Genomic DNA, 26,711 nt, shown 5'->3' with positions numbered 1-26,711 from the left:
GAACTACAGCAGGGTGGGAGTCCGTGGGAAAGTGCGACCTCCCAGGCCGGCGAGGGCTCGGGCAGAAGGGCCTTCAGCCGGGGTCCGCATCTCCATCGTTCCCCCAAGAACTCAGGTGCTGGTGCCGCCGCACCACCCCGACCCTTTTCCCTTGGCACTGAGCTCGCCAAACCGTGCTTGATACCAAGGAGATGCCCCGCAGGGACATCAAATGGGCCCGGATCCGGAGAAGGGCAGGATGGTGATGGGGTCATCGGAAGCCGAGACTGAGAGTGAGCTGCGGGTCTGAACACATTAGCCCTTTATTGAGCCCCTCCCCCGCGGCTGGGCGCCGAGCTGGGTGGCGCAGCGGTCTCTGAGCAGGTCCTCCCCGACCCCAGCGCCAGGCCCCAGGTGCGCGGGGAGCAGCTCAGTGCCCGCCAGTGCCTGGGAAAGAAAGCTCGGTGGGCGGGCGTTCCAGAGGAACAAGGCAGCTCCGAACCCCAGCTCACCCCTTTTCTCCCAGCCACGTGGCTTTCTCCTCTACCTCCCGACCCAACCTGGTCTCCCAAAGCCCCAGAGGAAAGGCTGGTGGGAAAGAGAGTGTACTTCTGCACGCGCGCTAGGGGGCGCCCCTCCCGCTGGGGGTGGGGAGGCCACCAAAGATCGCTGGTGCCGCAGGGAGGCCTCGCAGCTGAGGGGCCCGGGGCGTCGAGCCAGCCCCGCCAGGCCCCTCGGGCCACACTCACCTTCCGGCCCATCCGGCCGCTCTTCCTCCGGCCCTGCGCTGCCCTCTTCCCCGTCCAATGCCACCTCCTCATCCTCTTCCTCCCCGGAAGCGCCTGTCCCCCAGGAAGACCCCGTGAGGTGGAGTCCCTGCTTCTCTGGCCGCGACGCACCCCCCCCCCACCGTCCCCCGTCCCCCTTCCCCGCGTCGCCTCGGGACGCCCAGTCCCAGCGCCCGCCGCCCCCTCCCATCCTCACTCCCTCACCGGGCTGGAAGTCGATGGTCCTCAGCATTTCGGCCACGTGCTCCACGCTCACGGTGAACTGCTCCATGCTTTCATAGCCCGGTTCTGGCCGTCCTGCCAGCTCCACTTTCGACATTGTCCCGACCCTGCGGCGCGGCAGCCGCTCAGCTGGAGTCGCCGCAGCACCCTCAACCCGCTCTGCGGGGCAGCCGAGCCCAGGCAGCCCCTTCTTTGCCTCTCCCGCTCCGCCTACTCACTTATTGATCAGCTCCTTGGCCTGCTGCAGGGAAGAAGGGAGGGTGAGCGTAAGCACCGTGCCAAGCGCTGGCAAAGTCCCATTGCTGGCGCCCACAGTCCTGCCGGGTAGGCGCGGATGCCTATCCCGGGTCGTTGAGGAGAAAACAGACTCAGACGGGGTGACTTGCCCGAGGCCGTGGGGCAGGTGGGTGCCAGAGGTAAGACTGGAGCCCAGCCCTCCTGGTGCCAAGGCCCCCACTGCCGCCACTCTGCGGCCTCCCTCCCTCCTCCAGCGCCCACCTGGAGGTACAGCGCCATCTGTGGCTCCTCCATGGACTGGATGGCGGACTCCACGAGCTTAGAGGAGGCTTCTAGGTGGTCTCCATACTGGCGGATGAGGCCCCGGACGCGCTGCAGCTTCTCCTCCTGCTCGCGGGCCAGCGCCTGCAGCAGCTCGGCCTTGCGCTCCTCCAGCACGGAGCACAGGGCCTCGAACCTCTGGTTAAGCAGCTGCTTCTGCCTCCGGCTGTTGTCCTGAAAGAGCGGAGCAAGGATAAGATTTCTAGCTGGGAGAGCAGGCACCTACTTGTCCCACTCCCCAGTAAACAGGCGGCACAGACAGGAAGGAAAGTACCCCACCCATAGCCACGGGCTGCTGATAACCCAGGTCTTTTCAGTAATACTAATTACAAGATTTTTAAAAATTAGGATATAATTGACTTTTAGCATTATATTAGTTTCAGATGTACAATGTAGTGAAATGTACATATTGTGAAATGATCATATTTGTACATATTGTGAAATGATCACAAGTTTAGTTATCTATCATTACATATAGTTACAATTTTTTTCTTGTGAAAACTTGAGATTTTCTCTCTTTAGCAAATACAATATTTTAAAGGAGTTCAGAAGTATCTCTGGTCCTAGTTTTTACTTATATTATCTCATTTAATTCTCAAAAATATCCAGTGAGGTAGCCATCATATTATTCTCATTATCATTATTTTATATGTTTAAAACAAAGCATAGAGAAGTGAAGTAACTGGACCAAAGTCACGGAGCTAGCCTGGGAACTCAAACCTAGTAGCTTGGCTAAGCATATCCCACTAATTGTGATTCCCTCCTCCACCAGGAACCCAGAAATTTACCCTCTCTCCCAACCCAGACTCACCTCGATGGTCTGGCACACTTCCTCCATCTGTGTGATCACTGCTTGCACACGGTCGTTGCCCGCCACCAGCATTGCGATGCCATCACTGAGCTCGCTCTGCCACACACACAGGCCAGCACTTAGAGCTGGAGGACCCTGTCTAGAGCTGTACCCCTCCCACCCCAGCCAGGGCTGCCTAGGAGAGGACTGCCCCTCCACTCCACCAGCAGTGTAGCTATTCCAGAGATCTAGTGGCTTGGTACTGTCCAAGAAGTGTGAAAGCACATTTGTGGATTCTGGAAGGAGATGGAAAGAGGAGGGCCTCCATCAACAAATGAGAAAGGGACAGACATTTGCCAAATATCCACCAATTGCCAGGCCCTGGGCTAAATGCTTCATCTGTAGATCCATGCCTTCCATCAATTCAGAAAAATTCTTTGTAATTATTCCTTAGGATACTATTACATCATCTCCATTCTCTTTATTTGCTCATTCTGTGACTCTGAGGAGACATATGTGCTCATCCTTCTCATCTCCCAGTGCTGCATCCTAGGCTACTTTTTCAGGCCTGCCTTCCTGTTTGCTAATTCTTTCTTCAGAGGAATCTGTCATTTAATTTACCCTTTGGATGTCTTATTTCAACAATCACATTTTCATTTTTAAAAGCTCTATTTGGCTCTTTGTTAAATCTGCATGTTTGGCAATCTATTATTGCTAAGGTTTTATTCCATCCTTTTAAGAAAGCATTTTATGCACAGTAATTCCCAATTCTTTAATATTTTCAATATCTGAATTCCTCAGAGGTCTAATCTCTAATTTTGGTTTCTACTGACTTCACTCAGGTACACTTCTTTCTGTATCTTCACTTTTGAATTAATATTTTGTTGTTCTTAATCTAAGGAAACCCCAAGAGCCTAAATTGGGTGGGTTTCCTCCATGCAGATTCTGCATTTGCTTTTGTCAAAAGCCGGTGGCACATCTGACTACCTTAGTTCCTGAGATTCCAGTTTAACCCAAGATTTGTGGAGGTCTTCAGTTCAGGTGTCCACCTTTCAGGAGTCTGGAGGCATAGTCTCAGCTGTCTAGCTCAGGAATACTGCCAACATTTGTCCTCTGATATAATTTTTATTTCCCTTTTTTAAAAGATTAATATTGTTCATGAGAGAGAGAGAGACTAGGGGGAGGGGCAGAGGGAGAGGATCTCAAAGTAGAGCATGGAGCCCAACATGCAGCTTGATCTCACAACCCTGAAATCATGACCTGATTTGAAATCAAGAGTCAGATGCTCAACTGACTGAGCCACACGGGTGCCCCACTGATATAGTTTTAAAATTATGTTTTATGTCAAATGTAGTTGTGTGGTAGTGAGAGGGCCTAGAGAGTATCTAGGCTGCCAAAATGAAGTTGCTTGTATCCATCTAATTGTATCCTTAAAATAACTTTACAAGTTGGCATTTTCACCCTCATTTTATAAGTGAGGAAAGTCAGGGTCAGAGAGGTCGAGTGACTTACCTAAGGTCACACTGAGTCATGCATAGGGCTGGGAATGTAGCCCTGATCTGCCAGCCTTTAAAACCAAGTGGAATGAGAGGCTGAAGTTGGAGACCCTGTTCACTGTCCCCAGCCCCACCATGCCTGCTCCCTCCACTGCTTGATACCTTCTGACGTTTGTAAATGGTGGGCAGTGGGGCCACCTCACAGTCCTTGTGGGCACCGAAGACCTTACAGAGAGAGCAGGTGGGCACTTCACAGCTCAGGCAGTAGATATTGATCTTCTCCTCTTCATGCTCCTCACACATGAGGTGCTGCTCAGCCTTGGAGTGCAGTGGCCTGGAGGGGAGCGGGCAGGGTGGCAGAAGGGTCAGGGGCCAGGCTGGAGAGAGGTGGGTCCTATGATTGTGGGGCCCCAGGAATACCTTCTCTTCAGCCTTTGCCAGCTACCAGTCACAGCTGGGGCTGGGGCTGAGCAGGTGAGTGACTTCCATAGTGCTCTTCATTAGAGGAATACAAAGAGCTAGATTCGAGAACAGCCTCTATTCCAGGGGGCAAGGAAGTCTCACAGGGCAGGATGTCACAGAGGGCTGGCAAGGACTTTGCTGGTGGACCACCAGCCACTCCCCAGCTGGAGAGGGTGCAAAGGAAGCATGACCAGGATCAGAGACACCTGAGCTGGGTGACCTGGGGCAAGTCCTTCCCCCTCCTAGGGTCCAGCGCTCTTATCTCTAAACTAAAGAAACAGGCTGGTCATTTCAGCCCTTCCCTTTTGGCTGATGAGTTCCCCCTCTGTGTCCCAGGCCCTGCTCCTTAGAGAGACAAGAGGTCCCGACAGCTCACCGGGAAGACTCTTGCTTGTAAATGTCGATAATGTTCTCTACTAGCAGGTTTCGCTGCAGGCCATACACACCATGTCTGTCCAGGACAACCTCATGCCTGCAAGATGGGCAGCGGAAACGGCCTCCTGAAGACACGGTGGTGGAGCCCCGGGATTGCCACAGAGGGTTCGAGGCCTATAGAGACAAGTAGCATGAGAGAACAGGCAGTGAGGCAGGCATGAGGGAACAGGGAGGAGGCAGGAGGAAAGGTCAGGAAAGGGCTGAGGTGCAGGAGAATGGTGGAAGAGGAGACATCAGCTCTTTCCAATGGCGGGGCCTTCCTCCTCTGAGAGCAACTCAGATGGGTAGCCATGGAGATCTTATTTCCCACTTTTGCCTCATTACTTCTTAAGTATCCCTGCACCCAGAGCCTAACTTTGGTCAAGGCCCAGTCAGGATGGAATCTCTTCAAAGAGGCCCAGCTTGCACATGTGGGGAGACACTGATGTTGACAGGAAGGCTAAGATTGGAAATGGATTCTGTGGTGCAGGCGATGTCCTCCTGAGGCTCTCTTGGACCACATCTGGGGGAGATTCTCTGGAGCCGTTGGCAGGGAAGTTGAAACAAATGCTGAACAATGGGGCACACAAGCCATGTCATGCAGGGTAATTCTAGGAAACTATTTTAGAGACTGTGAGTCAGGACTGCTGCCCCTAACACTGTTCTACTGTGTAAATTTGAGCAAGCATTCAATCTCTGTAAAATTAAGGACTAGATTGAATTATTTATTCTACAACAAATATTAAGCATGCCAGGTAATTGTGAAGCCCTGGGGATAAGATATAAACAAACACATCCCTGCCCTAAAGGCAAGCAAACCCAGCAACACATCCAGCAGGCTGGGTGTTATGATAAGAGTGAGCTCAGGGATCCCTGGGTGGCACAGCGGTTTGGCGCCTGCCTTTGGCCCAGGGCGCGATCCTGGAGACCCGGGATCGAATCCCACGTCGGGCTCCCGGTGCGTGGAGCCTGATTCTCCCTCTGCCTGTGTCTCTGCCTCTCTCTCTCTCTCTGTGTGTGTGACTATCATAAATAAATAAAAATTAAAAAAAAAAAAGAGTGAGCTCAGAAGGAAGATTTACAAGAGATGGTCATCACTTACACCTCTAAGAGAACTTGCTCCATCCCATCCTAAAAGTAAGAACCCTGCCACGGTCCAGGCCACAGATGATTGGCTCAGAGTTGAGAAAGTGATCACCTGATCCAAGCAGAACCAATCAAATTTTCTCTCCAGAATTTGGAATTGAAACGGGGAGGTGGCGGTGGCTAGACCACTTGCAGCTTTGAAACTGAAAAGACTTGTGGAGTTAGGCAAAAAGCTGACTGTGGCCACCTGTAGTCTTATGCAAGTGGAAGTGGAAAGTGGGAGGGGTCAGAAAGTGTGAACAGAAAAGCTGGTCTTCAGAGAGGACAAAAGAGTCCACTTATGGACAGCAGCAGAGATAAGAGACTGGCAGAGACTGCTTGTTCTTCCATATTCACTTTGTCTTCAATAATAGAGCCTCTGAATTTTTTAACCAAGACACATGGAATAAAGGCTGTGTGTGCAAGCCTCCCTTCCATCTGAGTGTGACCAGGCGACTGCATTCTGGGATGTAGATAGCAATGTTTTGTTCCATTTCTAGGAAGTGTCTTTAATGGGAGGGGCACGGCCTACTCTTTTCTCCTTCCTGCTGGCTGGAATGAAGATGGAATGGCTCAAGTTGAAGCAGCCATGTTGAACCAGGAGGTAGTCACATGATGACAATGGCAACAAGATAAAAGAAGTGAGTCTCTGATGAAGCAGTCCTGGACTGCCTACCTATATTTCTGCTTGAGAGAAGAAACACATTTTTAGCTTCCTTAAGCCAGTGCTATTTTGGGTTTTCTGTCATTTATTGGAGAACCTAGTCTTGACTGGCTGGAAGATCATGGATTCAGAGTGAGTAATGAAGAAAATAGTCACCTATGACTTTGAAAATTTAGATGTATTTCCTGTGGGTGAGTTTGATGAAATTCTCCAAATCCTTATGCTGGTTATCAGCCAGAGGGCCCCTTATGTGTGTGTGACAGCACCCAGAATACATAGAGGGCATCCAAGTCCACGGTCTTGTTTGAACCTTTAAAAGCAAGAGATGTAGACAAGGCAGAAAACGTGGCTCCTGTGAAGTGCGCAAACCTGTCTTGGCAAGAGTGACTGGCATGCCACAAATGTCACATTTTGGGGGGATTTCTTGTAAATTATAAGAAGTTAACACTTCAGGCCATCATAAAGCCAAATTGTTTAATTTGAGATTATCCAAGGTTGTGTCTGTGCCTTTGTCCTTCTCCATAGCTAGAATTGTATCAATACTGCTGAGTTTAGGGAATGGGTTAAAGTGTAAGAACACCAGGCTTTTGCTTAATACAATTAGCTTTCATTATTTATAATACAAGTGAGTAAGGATGTGTTGGGAGAACCCTAACCCTGGAGGGATCTTACTTCTCTTTGATTAGCTGGTGGCTAGCATCTGAAGGTGCTCAGTGAATGTTTGAATGGCTGGAAAGGGGGCAATATTCTAAAGTCTTAGGGCAGAGCACAAACTTCTGAGTAGTGTCTTTCACCTACCTTCCTCCCACACTGTCTCCCCCCTTTCTCCATACTCATTATTTAACATTTGACACATGTTTTGAGGGCCTATTATGTATTGAGCACCACGCTATGGGCTTCCCAGGCATTAATGAATTTAACCCTCAAGAATTTCTTGTAAATATGGTGGAGAAAATGAACATTTACTCCCTCACTTGGACTACAGGAGCTATAGTAACAGTGGCTAATTGGGCACATACTTTATGCCAGGTTTTGCTCTAAGTCCTTTTATTTGTATTAACTCATTTAAGCCTCTTATCAACCTTATGAAATAGGTACTACTATTAGCTGCATTTCAAAGATAGGAAATTGTAGCCGAGAGATGTTAAATCAATTGCTCACGGTCATCAGATAATGGGTGGCAGAACCAATATTTGAACTCAAGCACTCTGACCCCAGAGTCCACCCTAAAAATCAATATACCACATTGTCAGATGCAATAAAATTGAGGCCACCTGAAGAATGATGCCCAGAGCTAACATTTGCCTCTCTGAATCTCAGGCTAAACAGATTTTAGTGAATCTGTTTAACCAACCCTTCATAAAGGAAAGGAAAAACAATGTAAGTCAGCTGTGCAACTGTGGACTGATGTTATTTGAGCAGAGATAAACAAAATATGAGCCATCAAACCCAAACCCAACAAAGCAAGATAAGGGCCCAGCTTGCAACCAGAATGACCTATTTGTCTGTGAAAAGGAAAGGAAATAGCTCAAATCTCAGGGAGACTTCCTCCCATGGATTTCCACATGCCCCCCAGACAGTTCCTCAGATTATGTGTGAAAAGTGTTCTGAGGCAACAGAACCAAACTGAGACACTCAGTTGCCTACTAATCCAGGTCATACCCCTCTAATTCACCAAAGCAGCCAAAGGACTAAACAGAGATTGCAAATCAATGATAATATCTAGCTAGCCAGTTTACATTTAAGTGAACGGTGGAAGAAAGCCAAGGTAAACAGAGGGTTGAGTAAAGGATTCACCCTCAGCCTCAAATAGAACTACCCCTATTCAAAGAGGAATGGCAAGCAGAAAGGATCCAATAGGAGATATAAGCCAAGATAATAAATTAAAAAAAAAAAGGAAAAAGAGGCATGACAAGCAACGGACAGAGGAAGAATATTTTGGAAGAAGAATTGCTCTAAGAAACTCTTTCAGTCTAACCTTTTCAAAGAAATAAGGAAAACATAGTTTCTTTGATTAAAGAAGAGATGTAAGTAAAGGGGCACTGGGTGGCTCAGTTGGCTAAAGTGGCTGACTCTTGATTTCAGTTCAGATCATGATCTCAGGGTTGTGTGGTTGAGCCCCGCATCTGGCTCTGTGCTTTATGCTGAGTTTTCTTGTCTTTCCCTCTGCTCCTTGCCACCACCCACACCCTGTGTGTATGCACTCTCTCTCATGCTCTATAAATAAATAAATAAATAAATAAATAAATAAATAAATAAATAAAACCTTTTTTTTTTTTTTAAGAAGAGCTGTAAGTGATCAGAGCTAGAGAAGAGAATTGAACTGGCAGAATTAAGAAATCATGTAAAGTATCTTATCAGCATAGAAACAAAATCCACGTTTGACACTATAGTGGGAAGTAGAATGCATGACGCTGATAGAAGTCACATAGATGGAGTGGAAAATAGCAGGATAAAAGTAATCAGGACTACATGGTACGGTATGGGTCACCCTTGAGGACATTGTGCTAGGTGAAATCAGCCTATCACGAAAGGACAAATATTGCATGATCCCTCTTATATGAGGTACCTGAAATAGTCAAATTCACAGAGATAAAAAGTAGGATGGTGGTTGCTAGGGCCTAGGGAGTGTGGCAGTGGGTTGTTATTTTAGTGGGTACAGAGTTTCAGTTTGGAATGGTTATACAACAATGTGAATATAGTTAATGACATTGAACTACACACTAAAGAATAGTTAAGATGATAAACATATATTATGCATTGTGCCACAATCTTTAAAAAGTAGGTTGGTTTTTTTTATTGTTTTTTTAAAAGATTTACTCATTGGAGAGAAGGGGAGAGAGAGAGTGAGGGGAGGGGCAGAGAGAGAATCCCCAAGTAGATCCCCTGCTGAGTGCTCAATCTTGAGACCCCATGAGATCACAATTCCATGAGATCACTGATGAGCCCAAACAAGAATTCAGGTGCTTAACCAACTAAGCCACCTAAGTGCCCCTAAAATTTTTTTTAAAAAACCCTTCAGACTCAGGTGGACCAGAAAGCACACTACCTCTTCCCCACTTGCCCTGCTAGTAAAGACATTTTAGCAGCTCATCCCATTGGCTAATCACTGCCATTCTCTTGGGACCCAGGGGTCTGAGAGACAATCGGTATCAGCAAGTCCAATCTAAATCCTTTGTTTGAAGAGCACCTTTCTGGAGAGCTGGAGAGCTCAATAGCAGGTAGTAGGGAGGGGTCACACTTATTTGCAGTTTGGCTGGTGCTACTCCCTGGAGCAGGTACCACAGCCCAGCACAGGTTTCCCAGCCATCCACGGGTCCCATAGTCTCCTGCCAAAGCTCAGGTCCTCCTGTCATATCCTACCGGGGCGAGCTGGCTGGCTTTCCTCTTAGGCTCCAGGGCATCCCCTCCTTTCTATGATTGCTTCAGCACTGTTTCCTCTACCCACCTCCATGCCCCACATCCTTTGCTAGTCAGTCCCTGGCATGCATATGTGTGTGTGTCTGCGTTTGTGTGTGCGCGTGCACGTGCACCATTTCACACTATGGCTAAATGTGACTAATAATGAAATAGTTGAGTTTATTTTTTTTAATATTTTTATTTTTTTATTCCTGAGAGACACACACACACACACACACACACACACACACACACAGAGGTAGAGACACAGGCAGAGGGAGAAGCAGGCTCCATGCAGGAAGCCTGATGTGGGACTCGATCTTGGGACTCGATCTTGGGACTCCAGGGTCATGCCCTGGGCCAAAGACAGGCATTAAACCACTGAGCCACGCAGGGATCCCCCAGTTCAGTTTATCTTTTGGGTTTTCCATGCTCTTTAATTCTTGGCACATTCATGTTGCTTAGAGGCCCACTCTGTGTTATCCGTGAGCTAGCTCAGTGTTTCCCCAAGTATGGTATACATACTGATGACAGGCATGAAGATTTTAGGTGGTATAAGGATGGACACTGAAAATTTTCATGTATTTATTTTGTGCATATTAGAAAAAATAACCAGTCCATATAGCTAGTGATTTTTCGAGGATTTTGTAATTTAGAATGAAGATCAAGTAAATATTTAATACGCTTTAAAAGTGAGTCCTTTTAAGCAGAAATAATCAATCATAGCACAGGTGGTACACAGCTATGGCAAAAATTAGGAAGGCAAAACGAGAATGAAATCTGGGGAGTCACTCTAACCCTTTCCTGACTCCCTCCTCAATCGAAACTTGTCTCATGTACCATTTTTTTTTTTTTTGCAAATGCTGGGTGATTATTTTGAGAAAGTCATCTATACTGGATATATGGATAAAATTGTTACCCTTTCTTGGTAATATTTCTATATTTTATTATTATTTTTAAAGATTTTATTTATTTGGGAGAGCAAGAGAGCACAAACAGAGGGAGAGAGAGAAACAAGCTCCCTGCTGAGCAGGGAGCGAGGACCCTGGGATCATGACCTGAGCCAAAGGCAGATGTTTAACTCACTGAGCCACCCAGACACCCCATCATTTCTATATTTTAACAGAAGGCATTTAAAGCAGCACAATAAATGGAAAGTAGCAATGATCTGAAGATCTGGATTTGGATTTGCCATTTATGACCTTAGGAAAACAATTTCTCTCAGGGTCTCAATCTCCTCATATCTAAAAAGAAGGATCTGCACTTAGCACCTCCTCCAAAGGCTGAGGTTCCCCGAGCAATGGGCCTTGATGGATATAATATGGTTAAGAATTTCAGATGCCAGGGCACCTGGGTGGCTCAGTGGTTGAGCACCTGCTTTCCACTCAGGTCATGATCCCAGGGTCCTCCGATGGAGTCCCCCATCAGGCTCCCTGCAGGGAGCCTGCTTCTCCCTCTGCCTGTGTCTCTGCCTCTCTCTCTGTATTTCTCATGAATAAATAAATAAAATCTTAAAAAAAAAAAAAGAAAAAAAGAATTTCAGATACGCTGACCTGTGAGGGTATCTGCCTGTGAGATGGGGAAGGGAGCTGGTGGTTTTTATAACAACCTTGCCCTCTCACACCACTGAGGCCACTATCTCTAACTTTGACTCCTGTGATCCAAGGTCTCTCTTGTTTGTGCCTCCCCATAGCTATCCATGGAGGACCCTCTTGCTGTCAGATAGAAGTAGTTCCTGAAATCCCATCTCTGAAATAGTCCTAGTGTGTTTAGATGGATTTATATGTTCTATCACTTGTATTATCTATGAGGTTTGAATTTTATATAATACACCTGTACTATTTTTGTAATCATAATAAATAATAATTTCTTTTCATATTGGAAATATACTGGTTATTTGACAGTAGAAGAACAATTAAATAAGTTATGGAATTTTTTTTTATTTTTATTTATTTATGATAGTCACAGAGAGAGAGAGAGAGAGGCAGAGACACAGGCAGAGGGAGAAGCAGGCTCCATGCACCGGGAGCCCGACGTGGGATTCGATCCCGGGTCTCCAGGATCGCGCCCTGGGCCAAAGGCAGGCGCCAAACCGCTGAGCCACCCAGGGATCCCAAGTTATGGAATTATTATGCAATTATCTTTAGCACAGTTCTTCATAGCCCGGGGAGATACTCATGTTATGATTTTAAATGAAAAAAGTAGGATATAAATTTATAAATAGGATCCCAATTTTGAAATGGGTGATTTAAAAATTTTCTTCTTTGTATTCATCTACGTTTCTCAAATTTCACTCAATAAGGAATCACTTTTAAAATGCATAAAAATAAAAGTTAAATATTTTTTCAATAATTATTACTGAGTGATAGAATTGTGGGTTATTCCTTCCTTTTTTTTTTTTATAATTTCCAAATTTTGTACAAAGACTTTGAGGCTGGGCAGCCCGGGTGGCTCAGCGGTTTGGCGCCTGCCTTCAGCCCAGGGCCTGATCCTGGAGACCCGGGAACGAGTCCCATGTCGGGCTGCCCGCATGAAGCCTGCTTCTCCCTCTGCCTGCGTCTCTGCCTCTCTCTCTGTGTGTCTCTATGAATAAATAAATAAAATCTTAAAAAAAACCAACAAAGACTCTGAGGTTTGAAAAAGAACTTTTACCTTTTAAAAATTCGGGGTGCCTACTGGCTCAGTTGGTGGAGCATATGACTCTTGATCTTGGGGTTGGTTGAGTTCCAGCACCACGTCGGATGTGGTACTTAAGAAAAAATAAAATATTAAAAAATGCAATGCTCAGTCCTGACATGATTGGAAAGGGGGCGCCAGGGTGCCATAAAAACCACGAAGATAAACCACTAGAACTGTAAAGAACCATGGTGGTTCAAGGGAGGGGATGTTCAAGAAGTACCATTTGAAGACAGTACACAGGTAGCAGACGGCTAGGTAGTAAAGAGTTTTAGGAGACCAGAGAGACTATAGGATTTTAAACTACAAACTGTGGAGTCATGGGGGGGGGCAGCTAGAAAGGTAAGTTTTTAAATGAAGGGCTTTCAAATGTTATTTATTAATTTATTTAGATATTTTATTTTATTATTTATTATTATTTTTTAAAGGACTTTATTTATTCATGAGAGATACAGAGACATAGGCAGAGGGAGATGCAGGCTCCCTGTGAAAAGCCTGATGTGGGACTCGATCCCGGAATTCTGGGATCACACCCTGAGCCAATGGCAGACACTCAACCGCTGAGCCACCCAGGCATCCCAATTTTACTTATTTTAGAGAGAGAGAAAGAGAGAGATTGGGGAGAGGGGCAGAGGGAGAGACTCCTCAAGCAGACTCCCATTGAACACAGAGCCCGATGCAGGGCTCAATCTCATGACCCATGAGATAATGATCTGAGCTGAAAGCAAGGGTTAGATGCTTAATGGACTGAACCACCCAAGCATCCCTTTTAAATTTTATTTTTTAAAAATTATGGTAAAATCAGAGGGCTTTGAATTCAAGGGTAAAGATCTGAACTTAATTTTGTAGGCAAGGTTTCTGAACTAGGAGAGAAAATGAGAGTGAATATTAATCTAGGCGAGGTAATTTAGATAGGTGTGAAGAGAGAGAGAGGTTAAAGGCACAGATCAATTGGGAAGCAAGTGCCATAGTCAAAGCAAGTCATGGGCCTACCCTCAGGGAGGGGCAGTTATCTTGGAAAGATGAGGAATGCCAGAGGTAGATCAGTAGGGCTGACCATTCACATAGACATGGTTAGGTCAGGGGCAGAAGAGAAAGTCAAAGACTATTCAGGCATTCCAAGCCTGATTCTTGGAAAGATGCTGGTGCCTGAAATGCAAGAGTATTTAACTTGGGGACTCCAGCCCCCAAAGATCCTTGACTAGATTTCTGTAAACACGGATGACAAAAAAAAAAAAAAAATCACACCTTGATTTTCACTAGCCTTTAGCAGAAACTGGGCATTTCCTCAGTCATAAAGGTAAGCAACAAACCACAGTAGTTTTTTTTTTTAAAGGTTTTTTTTTTAATTTTTATTTATTTATGATAGTCACAGAGAGAGAGAGAGGCAGAGACACAGGCAGAGGGAGAGGCAGGCTCCATGCACCGGGAGCCCGATGTGGGATTCGATCCCGGGTCTCCAGGATCGCGCCCCGGGCCAAAGGCAGGCGCTAAACCGCTGCACCACCCAGGGATCCCAAACCACAGTAGTTTTAGTGGTATTTTGTTGCCCACAGAAATCACAGGCATTTTCACATCACATTATTGTTGTTGCTCAAATATCCAAAAATAATTTATGTTTATCACTACTTCTAAACTACTTGAAGCCCACTGCTTGATCTAGTGATTTAATATGTTAATCCAGAAGCAAATACATTACTCTATCAAACATGTTCTAATTACTCTGGTAATTTATTCCAGTGCTTCTCAAGCTTGTATTCATTACTGCTCCTTCCAGGAATCTTTTAAGACATTCCCTGCCCCCAATATCAATTCCTTCCCCCATTAACTTTTAGTGCCAAAAAACTACAAAAGCGAAACTCATTGAAGCATAGAGTAGAAAGGTGGTTCCCAGTATTGGGGGAAATGAGGATATTCTGGTCAAAGGGTGCACACTTTCCATTATAAGATGAATCAGTTCTGGAGATCTGATGTATAGCATGGTGACTGGAATTAGTCATGATATATTGTATACTTGGCAACTGCTAAGAGAGCAGTAAACCATACACACAGTGGTAACTATGTGAGGGAATGGATATGTTAAGTCACTTGGTTATGGTGATTATTTCACAATATCAAATCCTTAAATTTGCACATGTCAAATATGTATAATTTTGTCAATTATATCTCAATGAAGTTGGGCAGAACTTTTACATGAAAGTAAAAACTAAATAAAAATTTTAAAATAAAATCATAACAAGGGATCCCTGGGTGGCGCAGCGGTTTGGCGCCCGCCTTTGGTCCAGGGCGCGATCCTGGAGACCCGGGATTGAATCCCACATCGGGCTCCCGGTGCATGGAGCCTGCTTCTCCCTCTGCTTGTGTCTCTGCCTCTCTCTCTCTATCTGTGTGACTGTCATAAATAAATAAAATTTAAAAAAAAATAAATAAAAAATAAAATAAAATCATAACAAGAAATTCTAATGCTGCGGATATACTTGGGGCAATATCAGCCCTGTTGAGAATGTATGAGAATGCACGCTGTGTTCTAATATGATCCAGTGTCTTTATAATCATAGGAGTTATATTTTATGCATTTAAAAATATTTTTCTTACATAAGCCACAGACATTGCCTTTAGGGCCCACAGGCTTTACAAACTGACAAAGGGGTCCATGACCCAAAAATAGATTACTTCCTACATGGTCTCACCACACACAGGAATCTCACATACTAAGGTGTGGACGGCAACATGCTTACGATACCTTCATAGCTGATCGTCTCTACATTGGACTAACGATCTCTCAATTGACAAATAGCAAGTTAGCAAAATCCCATCTTCTGCTTCTGTTTATCTATTTAAAGACTAAGAAATAACACTGTATGTTAACTGGAATTAAAATAAAAACTGTAAAAAAAAAGATACAAATTTTTGTAGATGACTGTGTAGAAGCACAGGGAATAGACCTGCTCTGAACTCAATAAACTACACTGGATATAATGCATCTTTGAATTAACATCTTCTTTAAGATAAAACTTTTGGGGATCCCTGGGTGGCGCAGCGGTTTGGCGCCTGCCTTTGGCCCAGGGCGCGATCCTGGAGACCCGGGATCGAATCCCACATCAGGCTCCCGGTGCATGGAGCCTGCTTCCCCCTCTGCCTGTGTCTCTGCCTCTCTCTCTCTCTCTCTGTGACTATCATAAATAAATAAAAAAAAGATATAAATTTTGTAAACAATTGTGTAGAGGCATATGGCAATAGGCCTGTACTTAACTCAAAAAAGGACTGAAAAAATAACTGATGGGCTCTATTGCACACAGAAATGTCTTTGTTCTTTCCTGAGATCTTACATTTTCACAAGAAAGTCAGCCCCATAGAGCAAAATTTCCTGTGCCAATGAGATGATGTGTAGAGACTCTAGGTAATAGAAGACCTAGATTTATGTCCCTGCTCTGTCCCTCTGTTTGTATGTCTATAAGCTGTGTCCAGCTCTCCCTGTAAAATGGAAATCACATCCATTCTATCTAACTCAAATGGAATCACTCATGTGAACGTACTCTGTAAGTGATAAAGCATTGCACAAAGAGTTGTTAACAATCCTAAGAGTATATGACCACATAGAACCACAGGACATGAAATAACTATTCTTTCTCTACTGTGGAGGAGGAAATGGAATGGAGTAAATAAATAGAATTTAATCCTAGGCTATGTTCAAGGCTTTTGTGTGGCATACATGCAGAGAGATGTCTTGTAGGCTATATGGTACTTCCTTTTTTTTTTTTTTTTTTTTTTGGTAATGTTTCATAGCATCTAATAGAAATGTTCCATCTAGCGGTGCCTGGGTGGCTTGAATGGTTTGGCACCTGCCTTCGGCTCAAGTCATGATCCCAGGGGCCTGGGATAGAGCCCCACATTGAGCCACATACCAGGCTCCTTGCTCAGCAGGGAACCTGCCTTTTCCCTCTCCCTCTGCCCTTCCCCCTACTTATGCTCTCTCATGCTCTCTCTCTCTCTCTCTCTGTCAAGTAAATAAATAAAATCTTTTTAAAGAGAGAAATGTTCCATCCAGAAAGATGCTCTATGAGTTCGGGGGTGAGGGGGTCTGGAGGCTATCTCCCCCAAAATGGTGATTTGGCCAATGATGAATAGTGGACCATGCAGGTCTTCTGAGCCAGATCTTCAGAGTATACTGGAGAAACCACAGGAAAATGGTAGACAGAAGACCAGACATTTGGAATATTTGGAAAAATATTGAAGAGTCTTGGAAGAATTCAGATGTCGGCAAAAGCTGAGCTGTGGGTAGGAGAGGGATTCTTAGTGGAGGGCTGGCTCTGCCTGACCTAGCAAAGAGCCTGGCACCAAGGCTCTGTGACAGGAGACTGGCTGGAAGGAAAATTGAAAAGCAGAAGAGTGAGTCAAAGTTAGGACACTGGTAACAGAATAAAAAATGCTTTAAAAAGGAAAATCCAGGGATGGCTGGCTGGCTTAGTCAGAAGAGCATGCTACTCTTGATCTCAGTAATGTGAGTTCGAGCCCCATGATGGGTGTAGAGATTACTAAAAAAAATTAGTGAATAAACTTTAAAAAAAAAAGAAATTCGTAATAAGGTTTCTTGAATTTGTAAAATCAGATTGTTAGAATTACAAGGATGTTAAAGCATCCTTTTAATCTATATGTCAACAGGCTTGAGAGGTAAAATAGCCTGATTGACATCACATGACAAGAAAGGAAGAAGCTGGTGGGATCAGAACCCAGGAGCTAGTCTCAGTCTAGGTTTTTGTTCTCCATTAAGTAAGTTTCTTCCATCAAGTAAGCAAGATCCTTAACTCTGCTACAAGGTAAATGGCATTCACAAACTCTCAGTGAACTGATTTCTCATAAAGGAGACCTGCCATTGTTGGGCTCCGGAGGTCCTGGTGCCCTCAGGAGATGGGCCTCTCCTTGATGACAGCAGGTCTTTACAATGAACCGATAAGGAATTAGATTTCAGGGTGGAGTGAAACAGAAGTCATAGCTTTCCCAGGCTGCCCTTTATTAGAGCAGGTGGCCCTTTACTTCATATGCTCATATCTGCAAATCTCTCCCTAAATGGACACCTTCCAGAAAAGCTGTTCCTCAACAACCTTCTTCTAAGGCCTTCTGGTTGTCTGTTAAATTACAACAGGTTGCAGCTCATAAACAAGTGCCCACAGTGAAGTGGGGGCAGGTATAAAAATAAACTGAAGGCTTGCTTAAAGGAGTTTAGGAGTGAATAGAGTTTACAAATACAGAAACGCATGGGAAGATGTTTGTGTCAAATTCCCACACCAACAGCTTTCCTCTAGTCAAAGTGCTTGGTAGCTGAGTGGGTGCAAGTGTGGAGAAAGAGGGAGGGAGAAATTAGAGGGGGTTAATGTGATATTTCGGTGTCTTTTCCCTTTAAATTCAGAGTGAGGGAGAGAAGTATTACAGTTCTAAATAAAACTAGTTAAATTGTGATGGCAGCTATATAAAGATATGCATGGCCACAGGAGCTTGAAAGTAATACACAAATGCGAAAATCACTGTGTTGGGGGAGGTAGGATTCTGGATGATTTTCTCCCAAACCCTTAATACTGTTCAACATTTTCAATTAAAAGTTTTAACTTTCCAGATTTTTTTCCTGGCTCTCTAATTAACCCGATGTTATAAAATCACAATTCTCTAAACTTCTTTTATTTAAAAAAAATTTTAATGTTTAAGTAACCTCTACACCCAACGTGGGCTTGAACTCACAACCCCGAGATCAAGATCAAGATCTCATGCTCTACCAACTGAGTCAGCAAGGTGCCCACAATACCCTAAAATTCTTGTTTGTTGTCCATCACAGCAGTTTTTAGGACAGCAAAACACTGGACACCATCTAAATGTTTCAGAGGACTGATTTAAATAGACTGCAGTCCAATCATAACAATGGAACACTATGCAACTATTTATTTATTTATTTATTTATTTATTTATTTATTTATTTATTTATTTATAGAGCGAGAGTGGGGGAAGGGCAGGGAGAGGCAGAGGGAGAGGAAGAAAGAGAATTTCAAGCAGGACCCAGGCTCAACCTCACACAGGGTTTTGATCTCATGATCCTGAGATCATGACCTGAGCCACAATCAAGAGTCAGAAGCTTAACAGACTGAGCCACCCAGGCACACTTCTGCAGCCATTTTAAAATGAAAATGCGGATCTGAATGTGTGCAGATGGAATAACTACAGAAAGAGTAAGTGAACAAAAGCAGATGTAGGACGATGAGTGTAATTTAAACACACAAACATAGGTGGACCTATCCATGGAAAATCTCTGGGAGGGTACCCAAGAAAATTGGAAATGGCTACCTCTATTTGGAGAAGGGAAGTGAGAGCCTGAGATAGTCATTTTTCATGCTATAAACTCCTATACTATTTTTTAAAGTGTGTGTGTGTGTGTGTGTGTGTGTGTGTGTGTGTGTGTGACACTGGTATAACTTTTATAAGTTCTATTAACTTTCTAGGCAATGTTCTCAGGGTATTCTTCCTAAGTGGTTTTAAGATAGAGTTACCAAAAGTCTTATTCTTGTTCCCATACTTAGAAAACAGACAATCTGATTATGCCTACAGTTGTCAAAATGTGGAGGCAATGTGTGAAAAAACTAAATATGCTCATCTTTCAGAGGGAGAACTACTGAGATGTATATACATAAGTGCAGCCAAAGAACTGGGTCAGCCTCCCACCAGGCTGCCCCAAATAAAGCAGAGCAAGGAAATGAGCTGTTCACTCTTCTCCTTGGTGGGGGATGCCCAGGGGTGCTCTGCACTTTAAAAGAGACATATCAGTCCAGATCCACAGAACCATCTCAAAGTTCTGGGAACCATGTTGTTTCCCAAACATTCTGCATAGGGTTCAGCCCAGTCTCAGTTCTCTCTGGGTCCAATCAGTATTTCAGAGCTTTAAGGCACCAAAATGGTGCACCTGGATATAGAGCACTGACTAGAACAAGGGAGGCCACTTAAACATTCTGTAGCCTCCATACAGAGAGCTTTTCCCTGGGACCCTCTGCCCGATGATACTATATGCTTCGTACTTTGATACTCTGGTGGCTTTTTTTTTTTTAATAGGACAGATTACCCTCACTTTCAAAACTTCTCTTTGCTTTCATGTATTTCCAGATCTAATGGAAGGATGTTTCCACTACAAATTCATGAAAAGTGATGGCAAAACCTTGCTGCCATTCCCTCCTAGGCATCTGACTGAAGGATGTTCAGAAATGTACTTAGCCTGAGGAAAACTAAAATAGTGGGCAAGGCGAAGCCTCTAGTACATGACTTGATGTCCAGGATAAGCAGACAGAGCAGTCAGCCCTTCCCAGAGAGGGAAAATCCTTGGCTCTGAGATATTCTGGAGCCAAACAATGTAACAGCAGGCTAAGACACAGAAGAATAGGAGATGGGAATGGGCTTCAACAGGAAGATGGCAGACTGCCAAGGATAGGTCACAGGGCACAGCTATGGGACAGCCTGACTTAGCCAGCCCATTATTTTTTCCCAAACATGCTGCCCCAAAGAACCGGAAAAAAAAAAAAAAGCCATTTTCTTGGTTTACTTTAAAATCATTTGTGTTCAACACATTTCTCCCTGAATTCTGATACAGGTGAAGAATATGTGTTAGTGATGTTCCTTAACACTGCCCTGCCTACTAAGCTAGCTAGCTCTGGTTTATTCAGATATTTTACTTCATTTGCAAGGGGTGTGTGTGTGTGTGTATGCAACTTTTCCCCTTACTTTCTCTGATCTTTCTTCCAGTGGCAGAGGTCAAAATAGAAAATCTGTTTATAAACCATTCTGGTATATGCGGCATTTCTTTTTGAAACCAGTAGCTAAAATGACATCTGTGAATTTGATTAGCTATGCTTTGCCCATGACCGCACATAAACCAAAGCTGGTTGCATTTCTCTGCATTCTCTCTACTTAAGTGACCACAGTACTTTTTAACCAGCAGGCCCCTTTATTGACCAATCTGGAGTGGGGCACAGGTGTGAACTTTAGTTGGGGAGAATTCCCAATCTCCTACCCACTCCCACTCTGCCCCAAAAGATGGATGTGCTAAGCTTGGCCTCAAATACAAATACTTTCATCATGGACTGTGCTCATAGGGCTTATTTTTTAATGTTTCATTATCTCATTGATATTTTCTCCAAATCTTCCATATCATTCTCAAAATCTGAAACTCTAGACTGGAATACAGAGTCCAGTACAGAGTGTTAAGCAGCTTAGGGTAGGACCACCTCCCTCCCAGTTTCTAGTTTCTATGGGGGTCTTCTCTCCTCTGCAGATACCAGCTTTCCAGCTGCTGTCCAGGCATGCATAGGCTGTCCTCGCCAGCCTGCAGAGCAGCTGCTGACTCATGCTTACTTTGGGATCTACTAGGACCCCGAATCTTCTGCTCTTCTGCCAGGACAGATACCACCCACTTCATAGAGTACTCTGCCCCATCACCTTCTGGTCTCAGCTCTGACCTGATGAGAAGTCTCCCACAAATCTGCACTGCTTTACCTGGTCCTGCCCTCCCCCGATCCCTGGCCCACCTGGAAGACATCGTTGGCACATTTTCTGCACAGGTTGTGCTGGCAGGGCAGGATCACCACCGGTTTGGAGAACATCTCCAGGCAGATGGGGCAAATGAGCTGCTTCTCCAGGTTGTCCATGCTATGTGCATCCCCTAGCAGCGGCTTGAAACCCACTGTGAAGTTCATCCCCTCAGCGATTATGCCTGCCCTGGCCTTGGCCCTAGTCCTGGCCTTCCCTCACTGCCCCTGGACCCTTCCTCGTTTACTTTAGACAGCCCGTAGATTCTTATGTTCCCTTCTACTGATCACTCTTGAAATAGCTCTGCTATCTCTCCTGTCCCTTCCTCCAACAATTCACCTCGTCTTCAGATAGCTGTTTTCAGATACTTCTCTTTCTCTATTCCTTGCTCTGTACCCCAACCAGGCACATGTAGCTTTATCTGTCCCTCCCTTCCTGAATGATTCTGTCCCTGAAAATTTCTCCTTTTGTTCCCCAAATGATTCTTGTTCACTCTATGGGCAGTACTGTTTGTCCCTCACTTCCCAGAGAGGAGATTAATTTTAACATGGGGGTGGGGAACAAGGGGCATCTGCATGACATTCCAACTCCCAATTTAGCTCATGTAAGGCGAGCCACAGCTGTCACCAAGTGAGTGACCCTGACTCACTCAGGAATGGGTGACTCTCATAAGAGCAGGAGTGAGCTCCACTGCTTATGGTAAAAGGTGGGTCTGCAAAGATGTCAAGCTCTCACGCTCAGTAGGCTCTGGTGTGCCCCTGACCCCCATGCTCTGGTGTGGGCTCTTCTTCCAGAGCAACAATGCAGAATCTAAAATGGCCTGGATGAGAACCATACATGGCTCAGGGTGGAAGGAGAGATCTCAAAACCTAGACAGGACCTCCAAGGCTTGACCTGTGATCTTCACCCTGTTCTGCTGAACCCTGTGATTCAAAACAGGGGCATCAGACACTAGAGGGAAAGACTCTGGTCCAACACTTCCGGTCCATTCTTGTTCTCGCCTAGAACTTTCTTGTATCACCCTAGGAAAAGAAGCTAAGGGTGCTAGAGCTGGCAGCTGCCCCAGGGCCTGAAACGACCTCATGAGCATGCCTCTGAGAAAGTGTGGGAATCTGGTCCATGAACACATCACTGGAGCAACTCCAAGGACTTTAAATTTGTTGGGAAATCAAGAGAAGTTGAGCTGAGCAGAAAGGACCTGAGTGCCAGGAACCTATTTTGGGCACCAGGGGAATTGGTCTCCAGGGAAATTTTAGAGCACTGACAAAGTCATAATCACAAGGCTCCAGGAAGCCTCTGCCCCAACTCTATAGTTGTTCTGGACTCCTCCTTTCCAAAGCAGGCTGGTCTCAGATAGGGGCAACCCACCCTCTGTCTTTTTCTCCCATGGGCCTTTTGCTCTATCCCAGGCATGATTCGTCTTTTTGAGGTCCAACAAATGCATTGGGTTGGACAAAAGATCGTTTATTTACTGACATTTCTTAGTCCCTCTCCCAGTCAGGAGAGAGAAGTTTGAGGAGTTACTCAGTTCTGACCTTGGGTGGATGGGAAATAAATGGTGTGGAGAGGGTACCAAACAGGCAGTATGAAGAGGCACAAGTGGGGAAAGGGTCTGTAAAAGTAGTATCTTTTCCCTATAAAATGTTTCATGCCCATTTTAAGAACAACATATATGGTGATAAGCCTGCATAAGATGTGGTAAAAAGGATGGAGGCAAGCAACCACTGATGTATGAACTTTGGTCAGCCCACAGGACCCATGGTGAGGAGTGTTGTGCTGTGGTGGAGTCCAGACAGAATCCAAAGGTGAGATAACTACCTCTACACCTCAAATGCATTCATACTTTGCCTGAGCTGAGTCATGGTGGCATAGAATGATGCTGACAACATCAAGTGCTTGGGCACCAGGAGAAGTGAGACCAGCCCCAGAAAGGTGTGCTGGTATAGGAATGAGGCTGATGCTAAAAGTTCTTGGTGCAGTGTTGCAACAAAGGAGGGTTAGCTGATAGAGCAGCTCTGGGATAGGAACCACCCTGCTCAGTTATCAGGATCTTGGTGGAGATACTACAAGTGGCTCAGGGCCCCTACCAGCTGAAATTGGCTCAAATCCCAAGGCACAGGAAAAAAGAGTGCACAGGAAAAAGAATGCTCACCACTGTCTGAGAAGTCATAAGGGTAGGGATGGGAGGGCTGTTATCTAAACAGATTAAAATTGGGACTGGAGCTAAAAAGAATAGCTGGGTGACCTTGTATTGCCCGGGTCAGTGGTATCATCAAGGACAGAGGTGGTATTCTCACTGGGATAGATGCCATCAATGCTTCCAAAGTTGGGATTCTTATAAAAAAAAAGAGGGGGAAATCAGGGTCAATGTCAGGACAGGGCTATTTGCTCCTCTCTTCAACGTGTCCAGTGGGATGGGCAGGCACCCTTTGCTGGGTCAGCACCTGTGGGCAAAAGAGGTTGGCATCTTATTAACCAGAAGGAACGATGACCCAGAATTCAAAGCAAGCCCCCTGTGGGTAAGGATATAAACACCTGAAGTCTATAGTATAAGATACAAACTTTCTATTAATGACTCATTACAAGTTAGTGTATGTTTTTTCTTATCCTTTGATTAATGCTGCATTTTAGCTTCCATATATACCTCACTCCTCTTCATATTTTAGAAATCATCTTCGCTATCATCTTCCCCTCTTCTAAAATTTCTTTTGTTTCCTATGATGGAATTTGAAAAACATACAATTACTTAGTAACAATTTTGAATATAGTGGTGAGAAAACCATTACCCTGCAGTTACACATCAGCATCACTAGGTGGAACTAGAGTGAACTTCAGTCAAGCCTCACTTTAACTCCTTGGGATGGAAATGATCTCAGACACCTCATCTCCCCTCCCAGTAAAGGCAATAAACATCATCCTCTAGCTTGTCTTCAACTACTGCCTTTTCTAGATACTCTCCCACCATTCCTTACCTTAACTGCCACCCCATTCCTTAGCCTAACAGTCATGAGAGGCCAATATTACATTCAAACCATCAGTTTTGGCATAAGCCCCTCAGAGTGTATCCCCTTCTCTTTCTTCACTTTACCTCAAAACCGACTTGAGACTCCCACACTAGGTGTTCAGAGTTTCACCCCCAACAATTTCTTTCATTCCTAATCCAGCTCTTACCTCAGAATCTGTCTATGGCTCTCACCTGACCTCGGAGGCTGATTCTGGACATTCTGCTGATATCTTTTGGCAACCTCCTCAGATGGTGGCTTAAGTGTTCCACAGCAAAAGCAGCAGCAGCAGCAGCAACAGCAACAGGTGAGCAGAGCGCACAGGAGGACAAGTGTCTGAAAGGTAGGAAAGGATGGCCTCAACCCAGCAGTTCTTTTTTTTTCTTTTTTCAACCCAGCAGTTCTTAGTTCCATTTCACTCCCCTCCCTCAATCCCCTTAGCACCAAGAAAATGAGAAAACAGAAGGATCTGTCCTGGGAGAGAAGGGTCAGCTATTGAACAAGAGGAGGGCCACTCCTCCTTCCTTATACTTAAGGGACTAGGAACAATTGTATACCTTGAACCAACAACTATTCATCGTAAAATAGTAAGTGACGCCTTCTTCGCCAAAGTGATCATATATATATATTCCCAATGAGCCATGCCGGTCGTAGATTTTCCGCTTCTTAGGGTCACTCAGTATGGAGTGGGCTGTGTTGATCTCTTTGAATATTTCTGCTGCTTGAGCATCCCCTGGATTCTTGTCTGGATGATACTTCAAGGCCAGTTTCCTACCCAGGCAATACCCAAAAGGAGGGTGGAGAGAGGATGGTGGGGGAATGGCTGGGGAAGGAGGTAGGATGAATGACAGGGATAGGTCTCTAGATGAAAAGAAGAATGCATGAGATGTGGCACAAAGGATGGAGGCAAGCAGCCCACATCTAAATTCCTGGCCATGCCACATTGAAAAGGATGATGGCCCCATGTGACCCAAAGTGAAGGCTTGAGGATTTAACAATGGGTCAGAAAGCAAGGTAGAAAGACAAGGGCTTAAGGCGGCGGGGAATTCTGGGGTTTAATAAGAGGCTGATGTTTGAACCTGTAAGCCTTTTTGATGTCTTCAGGTGAGGCACCTTTCTTAAGCTCCAGCACGGCATAGAGAGTTGTCCCACTTTTGGACAGCTGGCGGGCTGCTTCATCCAAATGAGACATGATCTGGGTCATAGGGGAAGAAGCATTTGTGAGAACTTCCACAGGCGAGGCCACAGAGGAGTGAACTTCCAGTGACAGGAAACTCATTGCCTTCTGGGTCTAGGTAGGTAAGATGACTACAAAGAGACAAGTATAAGACAACAATGAGTGGGCTTTGTGACTGGCAGGAAGGTGCAGGTGACCAGAAAAGACATCTAAATTCAAATGTTAAAGAGCAAACATCTCCTTGCATTTCCCAGCGTCCTTCAGCTACACAGTCCTCCAGACAAGGGGAGGTCTAAACCATGGGAAGAGAGTGATTTTGTCTGGAACTACTAGTACCTTAGGCAAACAGCCCTGGCCCTGTCCAAGCTCACTGCTGGGTTGGAAAGACCAGGGCAGCCCTGTCCTTGAACAGGTTGGGTCAGGAAGCCGGGAGAGGCACAATTTTCAAGGGAGAAACAATTCAGACCAAACCCTGAGCCACCAAAGAGAAATCAGGTGTCTTAAAGTGGCAGAGCTGCCACAAGGCCAGAGACATTCTTCTTTTCCCTGGCCTCCGCTCTCAAACCTCAGTGATGGGGCAGCGGGGAGAACACGGTGATGATTCAAGGGATGAGGACCAAAGCGAAAGGGGTAACTGCGGGGGCCCCGACCGGCCTGAGACCGGGGAGCAGGACCCCGGGCAGTGGGAGACAGCTTGGGAGGCTGTGGCCCATGAGGGCCAAGGCAACATGCTCAGAAGGGAATGCTCTGGTTCCCAGGTGCCCTCTGGCTCCGTGTGGACTCCCTGCTCGGCCTGGTGCTCTACCTCTACCTCAGGGTCGCTCCCTTCAGCCGGTGAGGCCTCACACAACCTCCATCCGGGTGTGAAACTTCACACCGCCGAGGTCCAGCGGCCAACTGCGCTTGCGCGCTGCGCCAACACTCCAGGTCGCTTTTTGGCGCCGCTGGAAAATCTAGGGGTGAGGCTACGTGAGCCCTGGGACTTATTTCGCTCCTGAGCACAGGGATCAGCCCTGTGCCAGCGGCCTTACGACATTTCCAGCGCTTCCGGTGGGCGTGGCCGCGGGCGAACCTTTCTGCCTTGGGAGAGGTTCACCAGTCACCTGCAGGGCTGGGCTCCTGCATTCACTTGAGGAAACATTATCGGTTTGCACGCCGGGGTTGTATGAAAGGTATGGCTCCTGCAAGCCTTTCTCAAGAGGTCTGTTACCTTCCCAGTCTTCTTTTGCAGAATATAGGGGTCTCCACTTCGTCCTTTCTTTCCCTTCTGCCTTCACACTCCTACACATGCTTTAAGATCCACCTCGAATATTCTGGGACTCCTTCCCTCTTTCCTCCAGTTGTTCCCATCTTGCTCTGTCACAGCAGTTATCCTGTTATATTGTAATTATTAGTTTGCACGT

At 45.5% G+C, this 26,711-nt stretch overlaps 2 protein-coding genes across 4 annotated transcripts; both read right to left on the bottom strand.

Moving 5' to 3' along the window:
- Window positions 1–4: 4 nt before the first annotated feature.
- TRIM54 (tripartite motif containing 54) lies at window positions 5–21,614 on the bottom strand. 3 transcript variants are annotated; one of them, XM_055327525.1, is made up of 9 exons: window positions 21,129–21,614; window positions 4,672–4,844; window positions 3,996–4,167; window positions 2,359–2,454; window positions 1,488–1,721; window positions 1,208–1,230; window positions 972–1,096; window positions 729–821; window positions 5–426 (listed from the first exon to the last, which is right to left on the bottom strand). In XM_055327525.1, the coding sequence occupies exons 1-9, from the start codon at window positions 21,294–21,296 to the stop codon at window positions 410–412; spliced, it is 1,101 nt and encodes a 366-aa protein (XP_055183500.1). In that variant the 5' UTR covers window positions 21,297–21,614; the 3' UTR covers window positions 5–409. The 3 variants fall into 3 exon arrangements, with proteins under 3 accessions (XP_055183500.1, XP_055183498.1, XP_055183497.1); XM_055327523.1 differs by having other exon boundaries at window positions 5–285; XM_055327522.1 differs by having other exon boundaries at window positions 5–821.
- A 2,177-nt stretch (window positions 21,615–23,791) lies between these two features.
- On the bottom strand, window positions 23,792–25,323 carry DNAJC5G (DnaJ heat shock protein family (Hsp40) member C5 gamma). Its single transcript, XM_055326976.1, has 4 exons — window positions 25,211–25,323; window positions 24,689–24,992; window positions 24,326–24,467; window positions 23,792–23,844 (listed from the first exon to the last, which is right to left on the bottom strand). The coding sequence occupies exons 1-4, from the start codon at window positions 25,321–25,323 to the stop codon at window positions 23,792–23,794; spliced, it is 612 nt and encodes a 203-aa protein (XP_055182951.1).
- Window positions 25,324–26,711: the final 1,388 nt, after the last annotated feature.

Source organism: Nyctereutes procyonoides, unplaced genomic scaffold (genome assembly GCF_905146905.1).
Source record: "Nyctereutes procyonoides isolate TBG_1078 unplaced genomic scaffold, NYPRO_anot_genome, whole genome shotgun sequence".
Classification (NCBI taxonomy): domain Eukaryota; kingdom Metazoa; phylum Chordata; class Mammalia; order Carnivora; family Canidae; genus Nyctereutes; species Nyctereutes procyonoides.
The sequence above is the reverse complement of the archived record's forward strand: the minus strand, read 5'-3'. Positions and strand labels throughout refer to the sequence as shown.

What these genes read in the sequence shown, in the direction of transcription:
- TRIM54 (XM_055327522.1), bottom strand. Translation starts at nt 21,296, where the DNA reads ATGAACTTCACAGTGGGTTTCAAGCCGCTGCTAGGGGATGCACATAGC. An exon ending in AAGTGTGCCAGACCATCGAG is followed by an intron (nt 1,722 to 2,358) that starts GTGAGTCTGGGT and finishes CCGCTCTTTCAG; the next exon opens with GACAACAGCCGGAGGCAGAA. An exon ending in GACCATCGACTTCCAGCCCG is followed by an intron (nt 822 to 971) that starts GTGAGGGAGTGA and finishes CCTGGGGGACAG; the next exon opens with GCGCTTCCGGGGAGGAAGAG.
- DNAJC5G (XM_055326976.1), bottom strand. Translation starts at nt 25,323, where the DNA reads ATGTCTCATTTGGATGAAGCAGCCCGCCAGCTGTCCAAAAGTGGGACA. An exon ending in TGAATAGTTGTTGGTTCAAG is followed by an intron (nt 24,468 to 24,688) that starts GTATACAATTGT and finishes CCTACCTTTCAG; the next exon opens with ACACTTGTCCTCCTGTGCGC. An exon ending in GAATCAGCCTCCGAGGTCAG is followed by an intron (nt 23,845 to 24,325) that starts GTGAGAGCCATA and finishes ATTCCATCATAG; the next exon opens with GAAACAAAAGAAATTTTAGA.